Raw genomic sequence first — 12,456 nt, forward strand, 5'->3', positions numbered from 1 at the left:
TTGAAACGGTTGCTTCTTCTGACCTTCTGCTTTTGGTGGGTCGAAGCCTTAAGTTAATACCTACCTATATCTTCGACTAGATTACAGTTTACTATGTACCGCACGTAATTACAAACATTCCATAAACAGAACACATTGATCGTATCAGATAACAATGTGTTATTAATCTTTTAAAAACGCAACGTAGGCGTATGATGCCCTTTCATTTGACCAGATAAATCATGCATAATGCAAAGTTGAAAATAATCAATTGCCTTGCCCATATCGCCGCAAGCGCATTGAGCTCATTCTATGAACTATTGAAATATTATAACTATAGTGCAAAGTAAGGAGCTAGTCTCGCCCGGTTTATTAGAAATTATCAGTCAAGTAAGCTTGTTGTAACGAAGTTAGTAGAAGTTTCTTTTTTTATTTTCAGTTCCTATACCAGTCGTATGTTGGACCGCAGATCTCGACAATGAAAAATCTATCGTGTCTGGTATCTCGACAGATGAAGGGTTAAATAGCACGTGAATCCGCCCTAATTTATTAATATTATCAGTAGTCGTTATCCCATCGTAGCTCTTTCAGGCATGAATCTCAAAATCAATACAGTGAGAGCTCTTAACGCTTCCATTTTGTTCGGTTATGCCGTTGTAAAAAAGTCGTGTCAAAATACTAAGACAAAAAAACTGTGCGAATATACCTCTATAAAACATACAACTGATTACTAAATTGAGTAACAGAATGTTAATGAAACTGTATGTTAAGGGGCCTAAGTCGCTAAGACACCATGTTTCGCCACCAGCGGGAAATTATTCGGGATTCAGTTGAGCAACCAGGTGAAGTACCTCTATACAACTGAATACATTTTGTTGGTGCCAACTGGGCACCCTCAGGCCTGTTGTCTTAAACGTTGTACCGGGTGAGAGCCTTCAGCGCTCCCCATTTGTCCGGCCAAGTAGTTAATGCCATCTGCGGCAAATCTACAATAAGTCACGTCAAAAAAAAAAAAAAAAAAAAAAAAAAAAAAAAAAAAAAAAAAAAAAAAAAAATGTTGGTGCCAACCATGATAGCGTCACCAAGATGTCCTAGTGAGAGCAAAGATTATCCACCATAAAATAAGGAGTTAGTTATAAGACGAAGTCTGAAAGTAGCGCGGGTTGGTGAGAAATTGAGGAGCAACAGGTTAGCATGGTTAGGGCATGCAATGAAGAAGGTTGAAAGGCATATAACGAAGAAAGTTATGACCCAAGAAAGGGTGGATGGATTGTGTAAAGAAGGATATATGTGTGACTGTGAGTACTTCTTCTTCAGGGTTCCTATTAAGTCGCCAAAGGCCCCTGATATGGCTTAAGTAACGATTGCTTACTTACATCAGTAAGTAGTAACCGGGACTGTTTGCAACAACCATTGAGCCAAACCATTCTTAATTAAAAAAGAAAAATATTATTTATATGGTAACATTCGTTCCAACCATTCACTCTCTCTTCATTTTAAAATTATATCGAATCAACACGTTCTCTGTAATATCTCTTTTGAAAAAAATTAATAAACCGTGAAATTGCCGTCACAAACTCTTTTATTTATGTCTTTCTTAGACATAAATTGGTGCCGAAACCCGGGACCCCGGGTTTTGTCTTAGCGTGATAATAAGCTACAAGAAGGCGCTCGCGCAGGCAAGTTCGTCGAAGCAAAATACATCAGCTAGTGATAGTGCCAGTGACAGATATTCATCAATGAAACTTCCTGAAATTGACATTCCAGTGTATGAAGGAAAGGACTACACCAAGTACCAATCGTTTATCGAACTATTCACGGCTATTATTCATAGAAATGGTAAACTAGAACCTATCCAAAAGTTATTCTATTTAAGAAAATATTTGAAAGGGGAGCCGTTGTCACTTATTGAAGGGCTACCCTTAACGGGTGATTCTTATGAGAAGGCATTGGCTTTACTCAAAGCTAGATATGATAATAAGTTTCTCGTTGTTACAAACCATGTACAGGCAATCTTGGATTTTTCGCCTATTGTGAAGGGTGCTGCCAGCAATTTACGAGAGTTAATAGCTCATGCTCGTCAACATTTAGGAGCCTTGAAGACCCTTGGACAGCCCACTGAACATTGGGATATGATAATTTTACCCATTTTGTTGCGAAAAATAGATCAGTTTTCTTGCAGAGCATACCATAGTGAGCGTGTTGATAACAAGCTGCCAAATCTGGATGACTTCTTTGCATTCATTGAAAGAAGGGCCAGCAGCTTCGAGGAGAGCCAAAGGAGCGAAGGTAAGAACTCCACACAATTATTTAATAAAAAAGTTACTAACCTCGCAAGCAGAGAGTTACCATCTTGCAGGTTTTGTAAAGATCCTTCTCACAAATTATTCAAATGTCAAAAATTCCAAACATTGTGCCCAAAGGATAGGATTGAATTTGTTTTGAACAATAATTTGTGTAAAGTTTGTTTAGGATATCACAATAAAAAATGTCATTTTCATTTCAAATGCTCTTTGTGCAATAGCAAAGATCATAATACTCTATTGCACCTGGACGCAAGTGAATCAAAAGCTTCATTGCACAGCAACATCAGCAACAGCACTGTACTGCTGCCCACCATTAAAGCAAAGCTCTTCAGCCAAGACGGAAAATCACATATTATTGCTAGAGGGCTAGTGGACAGCGGCAGTCAAGTTTCATTTATAAAATCTGATCTTGCCAAAATGTTAAATTTAAAGCCATTCAATAGTAATTTAAATATTACAGCTCTAGGTCAACAAAACAGAACTACCTCAAAAGCTGTCAATGTGCGTTTCATGTCACTTCAAAACAATTTTAATTGTCAAGTGACTTGTTCCATTGTGAACCAAATAACTTCAACGTTACCTCAGCATGCAATTGATATGAAAAATATCCCCATGCCAAAATCTGCAGTGCTTGCAGATGATGAATATGGTACTCCAGGTGACATCTCATTTTTACTGTCAGCTGACATGTTTTTCAAAATTATGCGGCCTAACAAAATTCAATTAGGAAGCAATCTCTACCTAATAGACACCGAATTTGGCTCAATTGTGTCAGGAGAGATCAAAGAGAATGCATCATCTTTAAATAAAAATCTAGTAACACTGCATGCAATGACTACTTACAATGATGAACAGCTTGATCACCTCCTTACAAAGTTTTGGAATACTGAACTAGTACCTGAAACGAAGCCGGAGGTTACAGTAAAGCAGGATCCCTGCGAAGCCGCTTTTAAACAGTCGGTACAGTTAATTGATGGCAATTTTCAGGTTTCACTTCCACTTCAAAGGCCTCTAGATCAGCTTGACTTAGGTAACACGTTTCCCATTGCAGCCAAAACATTAAATTACATCGAAAAGAGACTAGATAAAGATGAGCAGCTTAAAGAAAAATACCATGCATTTATCAACGAATATGTTGAGTTAGGACATGCCAAAATCTTGCCCTTCAGCCATGCTGAAGCGAATAAAAGGTATTTCATGCAGCACTTACCCGTAATAAGGAATGACAAAAAAACCAATAAAGTCCGTGTTGTGTTCAATGGCAATACTCGAGCAAGGGCGCACCCCAGCTTAAACGAAATGCTTATGAACGGTCCTAAGGTGCAAAAAGACCTCTTTGATATTTTGCTGTCATTCAGAGCTCACGAGTATGTTCTTTTGGCCGACATTAGGCATATGTATAGAGCCATTTTTCTACACCCAGAGCACAGAGTGCTCCAGAATATTCTGTGGAGAAATAAAAATAATAACCTAATTATTATTGAATTGCAGACCGTCACATATGGGTTGAAGTCCTCCAGTTATCTGGCCACAAGGTGCCTGGAAGAACTAGCACGCCAGTACGAGGCTGAGTTCCCTAGGGCGGCAGCTGTGATCCGGAATTCCATGTATGTAGATGATGCGCTGTTTGGAGGTCAGTCAATAAAAGAGGCATTGGAGGTAAGAGATCAGCTTATTTCATTACTTCAGCGAGCCGGCTTTAGCTTACATAAATGGGCCGCCAGTGATCCTCGTCTTCTTGTTGACATTCCAATCAGTAAGCAGCATTTTGATGAACATGAGCTCTGCAAAGAAAACTTATCTATAAAAGCACTCGGCGTAACGTACGATGTCAAAAGCGATACGTTAAAAGTGGGTTGTCCTATCAAAAATATGCATGGAGACTGGAGCAAGCGTTCCGTGCTTAGTGTCATAGGGTCCTTCTTTGACCCTCTCGGGCTGGTAGGGCCAATCACAGTCCGAGCTAAAGAATTTTTACAAAAATTGTGGATTGAAAACTTAAAATGGGACTCTCCCTTACCTGATAAAATATTAAAACAGTGGAAACAATTTTACTGTCAACTTACAACTATGTCAGCTATTTGTGTAAATCGTAACATAATGTGTTCTAATGCACAGCGTGTTGAGCTGTATTGTTATTGTGATGCGTCACAAACAGCATATGGATGTTGCATTTATGTAAAAGTAATACATAACAATAGTGCAACCACTACTCTACTTTGTGCTAAATCTAAAATAGCTCCTATTAAAAACAAATTGACTGTGCCTCAATTGGAATTAAATGCAGCATTAATTTTAGCGAAGTTATATGACAGAGTCAGAATAAACTACTCAAATATTAAAATTGATGCCAAATACATGTTTTCGGATTCACAAGTTGTGCTGTGCTGGCTTAAGTCAAACAAAAACTTGAAGGCTTATGTACAAAATAGAACAAATGTTATTCGGTCGTTGACTAATGATTGTAATTGGTATCACATTGATGGCGCGTTCAATCCGGCAGACTGCTTATCTCGCGGATGTGACCCGGCCGAGCTTGCCTCTAACACCCTGTGGTGGAATGGTCCACCACAGCATTCTAAACCTAATTATGTGCCTGTAGAATCCTTGGTAAGCTGCAATCACCTGTTGTGCTCTGCTCCTACTTACGATACACGGGAGGTCGGCTTGAGCGTGACATCAACTGTGCCTGAAATACCTGAAATAATTTTAAAATATTCCTCTTGGAACAAAACTGTAAGAATAATGACTTGGGTTCTTAGATTTGCATATAACTGTAATAATAAAAATAATAGGCTAAAACATAACTTAACTATACAAGAATTAAAAAACACAGAAAATAAAATATTTAATATTGTACAAAATTCATATTTTGTTCACGAAATTCATTGTATTAAAAATAAGCATCCTATAGGATCTCATTTAAAATCATTAACTCCGTTTCTAGACAACAATAAAGTATTAAGAGTTTCTGGCAGATTACAAAATGCTTCAATTCCATATTCACAAAAATATCCTGTTATTTTACCAAAAAATTGTCACATTACGGATTTAATTATTTTAAATGAGCATTTAGCCTTATTGCATGCGGGTCCAAAAATGACCATGTCTAATCTAGCACTGCGTTACTGGATTATAAGCTGTAATCGAGAGGTAAAAAAGATTTTAAACAAATGTGTTAAATGTTATCGTTTTAAAGCTCAATGTGCTGAACAGTTAATGGGTTCATTGCCCACTGATAGAGTTAACCAGGCTAGTACCTTCAGCATTGTTGGTATTGATTACTGTGGCCCATTTCAAGTTAAGCAATCTAGCCTTCGAAGGAGTGTGGTCTCCAAAGGTTATGTTATAGTGTTTGTGTGTTTTGTCACCAAAAGTGTGCATTTAGAGTTGGCCTCAGATATGACTTCGCAATGTTTCATTGCAGCCTTGAAACGATTCATTTCAAGGCGCGGGTTGCCACGCGTTATCCACTGCGACAACGCCAAAACTTTCAAAGGTGCGGATAATTCTCTTAAAGAGTTGTACAAGCTACACAGCTCTGCTCAACATCAATCGACCGTAATTAATTTCGCCTCTTCAAAGGGCATCAAATTTGATTATATACCCAGTTATTCACCAACGTTCGGCGGGCTCTGGGAAGCCGCCGTTAAAAGCGCAAAGTTTCATTTTAAAAGGATAATTGGTCCCAGCATTTTCAACTATGAAGAGTTTAATACAATCATCATATCGGTAGAAGGTATATTGAACTCTAGGCCTTTGACGGCTCTGTCTAGAGACCCTTCGGACCTATCATGCCTAACACCAGGCCACTTCTTAATAGGTAGACCGATAACGACCATCCCAGAGGCTGACTGTGTTTCAGTGCCTACCAATAGGCTTCGATTTTGGAGACGATGCACACAGATACAGCAAAGTTTTTGGCATGTATGGCATAAGCAATATTTGTCGTTATTAAATAATCGGCCTAAGTGGCACCATAATCAACCCAACATAGAGGAAGGTGCTTTAGTACTTTTAAAGGATGAGCGCTCTGCTCCACTCAGCTGGCCATTGGCTAGGGTTACAAAGCTGATTTCAGGACCCGATCAGAGGGTGAGGGTAGCAGAAGTGAAAACTTCTTGCGGCATGTCACGTAGAGCCATTAATAAATTATGTATATTGCCAATAGAAACATGAAAATAATATTTAAAAAGTGTTTATTTTTCTCATAAAAATAGTTAAAAAAAAAAAAAGGTTTATTTTTTCTAATATAAGCATAGCTTAAGAGTCTAAAAGTTCATAATATTTTTGTAAAAATTGTATAACTTAATATTAGTTAATATGGCTCTTGCGTTATAGTAGGGTGCGTAGTGCAGTTGTCATTGAGTACATTCTCTTAGTACGGTTTCCGTCGCATTATGTGGCACTTTATATTTGTACCCCTGTTGTACGCACCGTGCTAGATCGCTAATTATTAGGTGGTCGGAGTTGTAGTTTTTCAGTTGTAAGTTTAGCACCCGGCCCTCGGGAATATGTTTGCAACAACCATTGAGCCAAACCATTCTTAATTAAAAAAGAAAAATATTATTTATATGGTAACATTCGTTCCAACCATTCACTCTCTCTTCATTTTAAAATTATATCGAATCAACACGTTCTCTGTAATATCTCTTTTGAAAAAAATTAATAAACCGTGAAATTGCCGTCACAAACTCTTTTATTTATGTCTTTCTTAGACAGGGACCGAAACACGGATCATCTCACTTTTGGACAATCTGGTGATTAGCCAGTAATGTCCTAACCGAACTAGGGATCACAAAGTAATTTTTGTGATATGTCCCCATCGAGAATTGACCCCGGGTCCTCCGGATCGTGAGCCCAGAGCTCAACCAATGGGCAACAGAGGTCGTGTGAGTACTGAGATGACGACAGACAGAAATGAATGGAAACGGAATACATGTTGTGTCGACTCCACCTGGAGTGGGTAAAGGCAAGGTAAAGGGGGATGATGAAAATAAGGATACTACAGCAACAAAGCGCCTAATAACCAATCAATGTATACAGTAAACTGGTCAATTTATGCGAAGGCAATGCTTCATGCCACATTGTTTGTAGAAACGCTGTAGGTCGGTAAAAGAGCGAGATTCATTGTGTTTACAAGTAGTGGAAAACGATGTAGCCAATCCCTGATGTATATTTATCAGCGGAAAGCTGTAAAAGCTTTTAGAAAGTCTGGTATAAACGTCTATCTAGTTTTAGTGTATCTAGTTTATTGAATATTCTCAGAATGTCTGAAATGAGGTTTTTAGGGTTTGAACTGGGTTTTATTGTTTCTTCACGATAGTTTAAAATGTTCTTCTGTCGTTTAGGTGGTGATGTCGGTCATCGACCTCAGCGGTGTCAGGTTTATTAATCAATCAATCAATAATACTTTATTGCACAGCGACATATACAAAGGACATAAACATACGAATAAAAACATAAGCACAATAGGCGGCCTTATTGCTAAACAGCAATTTGTGCCAGGCAACCTTAGGGTGGAAGAAATTTATGCATTGGAGCACGGGCTATTATTGAACCGATATGCCTCGTATTTATTTTAGCTGGCTGGACCCAAAGGTTTCACCTACCTTCCGATGCACGGAATCATCTTACTATACCCAAATTATATAGAAGCTTGTCTGAGTAATAGAAAAAGTACGTACTCGTACTTATATTCAGAGATACTTAGTACTTGTTTATTTATTATTATTTACAGTGTTAGCGACATCTAGTTACGAATACTGAGGGGGAAGATTCAGACCATAATTCTAAATTAATATCGAGTGGAATTTTACGTTTATTTTTAAGTTTATATTTGTATTTTTTTAATTGTTTTCAATACTATACTTTTAGGATAAAAATTTCCTACTAGAAAATTCGTGAAGATTTTAGTATTTTATTTATTATTTTCAGTTCACACTGCGACGGACAATTCGTCTTGATATAAATTCAGAATCATCCCTCAAAGTTTTCGTTACGATGTCACTAACACTGTGTATCAATTGACAGACACTCGATTTTTTATTGTCAAACTCGAGTCGTTCCACTAATACCACCAAAATCGCCCGTACCTACCAAAATCCATTAACGCGACCTTTCAACAAAGACAAAAACATTATCGAGAACACCAAATCTGTGATTGTATTCAGTCGATACTGTAGGGATATCGCCGTAGCCCGGCGACAAATGTCTTCATTATTCTGCCCACGCGCACCCGGCATAGAGTTATTAATGATGGCAGACGCGACAGTTCTTGTAAGGGCTTGCGCTGACGAGCGGGAGCGATTGTAGGAGTTTTTTGAAGGACCATTGGCTGTTCGGAAAGTATTATAATCTTTTGAACTCTGATACACTTTAGTTTCTCTATTGTTTTGTTCGTCTTTTAAATTTCTTAACACCTGGCTTTGTTTGATAGTAGAGGAAGGTGTGTATCAATTAACTGGGATGTTCTCAACAGAAGAACTATCATAAGTTTTTTTAAAGAGATTGGCTGCATAAAGATCTCAAGTTATAACGCAGTATTTTTAATCTACTCAGTAACCGGATCATGAGTGTAGCTAAAACCTGTTTGTCTTTAAGAAGTCATTATACTTAATACATTGTTATGAATTTATAATGTAGATAATCGCTTCCGCTCTCGCCTCAGCGTCTGCAGGCCACTCGCCTAGGCTGTTTAAGCCCTAATTTGTGCCTGTGCCGCTAACGAGAATAGATTGTCCTGTCTCTATTATAAGCTGTAAAATTGGATTGCGTGTTAACTAGGCCTTCGATCATTTTATAGTGCTAAACGCGGGTTTATGTGGGTTTTAATTTCCCATTTGACATGTTCAGGTTTATGTTCAAGAAACGGGAAGAAAACAGTTCTTCTCGAACTTTTATGGAGTGTGTATGAGAAGCAGCTTATCCCTTCCGAATGACTGAAGAGGGGGGGGGGGGGGGTTTGCCTAAAAGTGGTATATATTATAATATTTCTACTTTTCGAATAATTTTAGGAAAGTGTGTATAACCTATAAAAAATAAGTTTTTCTTTATCAGTATTCCGTATTAACGTATTGACATAAAATGAGTTTTCTGTTTTAAAATCAATAAACGCTAACATAAAATTTAAATTCTACAATTACGTATTCTTAACAGAACTTTTACGACTATTCCTACGTTTCGAACACTATAACTCGGAGGAAAATTTTAAATTCAAACATTCAGGAATGCTGTGTAAACAATTATGCCTAGCCCATAAAAACGTGGTCGTAAACCTTTGATCTTTGGTCGGGTCACGCCCAGGGCCCGCCCACGCGCCCACGCACGTCGCAAAGGTCGCGCCGCGTATTTGCTCACCGTACTTGTACAATGGGGAGCAAGCCGGTTAAACGACAGTTGAGGTCGTTCCCCTGATTTACGACCTATCAGCTCTGTTGTTCAATGAGTTTTTGACGCTTACAATCGAGTGGTATAGTGATAGGGACCTGTGGTTACACGTGTGAAAAATACGATTAGTGTACAAAAAATTTGATACCTATTCGAAAAGGAAAATAAACATAATATAAACTTACGACTAAATTGCGGTAATCAGAGGTACATTCATCGCAAAATAAACTTAGTACCCACGTTTCACCTAAAAAAATTAAATGAAATAAAAAGAAAAAAAGCTTCTTTAATTGTTTTACACTTTAAAACTAAAATATACTTATTTTAGTTCATAAGCTAAAATTGGAAACTAATCAAATTATATTGGTATCATATTTCACAGTTAGGTATAGTTTTTACGACCCATGTCACATTCGAATACAATATAATTTCCCAAGTTTTCTCACAAATCCTACACAATTTACGACTTGTCTTGGGCAAGTAACACATTCACACCAGGGCGCCGTAAAGCCACGCATCTTCATTAAGTAGACAGTAAATATTTACTTGACGCACATATTGTAGTCCCACGGTGTCACAAAATAAATTAATCTATAATTGGTCTGATGCTATCGCGTTTCTGATGTTGTGCCACTGCAGGCGTAAAAGCGGCAAAAGATAGACACTATAAGTATTTTAATTTCCCATTAAACTTAAGGCAATCGGCGGCGTCGGTGTTGGGTAGAGCAATAGCACATAAGGCACTATTTTGCGAATTATTTTATAACTGTGACACGTCACCGCACAGTGAAGACAATTAAAAACGAATTCACGAGTGTTGTTTGATATTGTACAAGGCTATTTAAGACAACTTTAAAACTTTGACAAGTGTCAAATGTCAAAAATCATATCAAATATCCAGGTTGGCAACTTAGGTACCACTGCTTGTACTTACGCCTATTTTTTGACATGACTAATTGCAGATTTGTCGCAAATTGTATCATCAATTTAGTTCGACAAATGGGGAGCGCTGAACGCTCTTACCCGGTACATAGAATAAGGAATAATACTACGTATAGAACGGCAACTCTCCGCTCCCACCAGCGTCTGAGTTAGGTTTACTTCACCCCCTCGAACATAGTTTAGTCTTGAATCGGATAGTGTCGGACGTCACACACACAGTTGTGATTGTTGATCCGTGCTTCGCGCCGTTGGTCCCGGTTACTACTTACTAATGTGTAATGAGGAGCTCGGTGGCGCAGCGGTAAACGCGCTCGGTCTGCGATTGCTAAAGTTAAGCAACATTCGCAAAGGCCGGTCATAGGATGGGTGACCACAAAAAAAAAGTTTTCATCTCGAGCTCCTCCGTGCTTCGGAAGGCACATTAAGCCTTTGGTCCCGGCTGCATTAGCAGTCGTTAATAACCATCAATCCGCACTGGGCCCGCGTGATGGTTTAAGGCCCGATCTCCCTATCCATCCCTATGGAAGGCCCGTGCCCCAGCAGTGGGAACGTTAATGGGCTGATGATGATGATGATGAATGTGTACTAGTCATTAGGGCCTTTTGCGGCTCAATAGTAACCCTGACACCAGGATTGATGAGGTACTCCACCTCACAAACCCAGACGATAGAAGAAGAGAAGATAATATCAATGTGTAGTGTCTGAAAAATGAGTTTGTATGAAGTATTGCGCGCGTGCCCGGTACTAAACAGCGCGACCCTCGGCCTAGGCCGTTCCCCGCCAGCAGTCGCACGCATTCATAAGCACCATCAAAATGTCACTCCGACATAAAAATGTCAAAGCCCGTGACATTTTGGGTTGTTAATCCTGTGAGCGGGAAAGTGATCGCGGTTGACGTTTAGCTAGACCTTTTACGACGTTTGTCGGTCGAAGTCGATTGAAGGCTGCCTGATTAATTGTCGTCCGATAAGAAGATCGTTTATTTGTAAAGCGATTTTGTAAGAGTGCTCTGAATTGCGAAATGTAGGTAATGCTTACGAGCTTTTTCGACTGGTTTCTGACAGAGCAACGCTTCTGCGAGGTTAAAAGGCCGTATTGAAGCAATTCATTTAAAAATGCAAAACTTAATTGATATTTGACATTGCAAATATTTTTATGCTCTTAATCATTATGAAATAGTGCTTATTAGGTGAATATTCTCAATGTAAGTAGTCTTATTAGGCCCTTACTGCAACTTATCGACCGTAATGCGTAAAAGGTCGTCTATCGTATGTGTCAAAAGGTACTGATCCAATCTGTTAAAAAAATATTAATTACAAACAGAACACACGTTTAAAAAAAATCCAGAAAATTGACAGCACACTTCAAACGGGTTGCATATGAAAGAGATGTTTATTTTATCCGCCCGGGTTATTCATTCATTTTAAAATTAACAGTTGTCATTCATCTGTTCCATTCCTTTTCGGGGGATAAGAAAATGACAGGTATAACTTAAAATAAAATTAGGGTGCGTCTGCAGGAATCGGGGCCAATAGTATGCGTTATCTCTTATTTTCAAGTACAAGTACGTACAACGAGCGTCCTCGGCCGTCGAACTATCTTTAGCGTTACAAATGGAATGTCTCAGCGACAATGGGTAGTAGGCGAACCTGCTAAATGGGTACTCGTATGAAATATGTGGTGTGACCGCCTTTAGGACTGGGTAGGTTACCACCAAGTGGGAGGAAAGGTCCCGCAGTGGGACATTTGAACCGACTTTACGTAGATGAAGGATAATACGATTGCGAAAGCAGTATATAAAGTAAAGACTGGTGATAGGACTGGCAGAGGAAGAGAGTGA

General features: G+C 38.7%; 2 protein-coding genes across 5 annotated transcripts in view; one reads left to right on the plus strand and one right to left on the minus strand.

Moving 5' to 3' along the window:
- The window catches only part of LOC126372159 (polyhomeotic-like protein 3), a 476,807-nt gene that overhangs the window by 117,121 nt on the left and 347,230 nt on the right, over positions 1–12,456 (minus strand). The window lies entirely within an intron of this gene.
- Positions 1,649–6,817, plus strand: LOC126372107 (uncharacterized). Its single transcript, XM_050017683.1, has 2 exons — positions 1,649–2,268; positions 3,777–6,817. Exons 1-2 carry the CDS (start codon positions 2,206–2,208, stop codon positions 6,462–6,464), a joined length of 2,751 nt encoding a protein of 916 aa, XP_049873640.1. The 5' UTR covers positions 1,649–2,205; the 3' UTR covers positions 6,465–6,817.

Source organism: Pectinophora gossypiella, chromosome 13 (assembly GCF_024362695.1).
Source record: "Pectinophora gossypiella chromosome 13, ilPecGoss1.1, whole genome shotgun sequence".
NCBI lineage: Eukaryota > Metazoa > Arthropoda > Insecta > Lepidoptera > Gelechiidae > Pectinophora > Pectinophora gossypiella.

Bases quoted from the DNA above. Each gene is read 5' to 3' on its own strand.
- LOC126372107 (XM_050017683.1), top strand. From the start codon at position 2,206: ATGACTTCTTTGCATTCATTGAAAGAAGGGCCAGCAGCTTCGAGGAGA. The intron at 2,269-3,776 runs GTAAGAACTCCA...ATTGAATTGCAG, and splicing joins GGAGAGCCAAAGGAGCGAAG to ACCGTCACATATGGGTTGAA.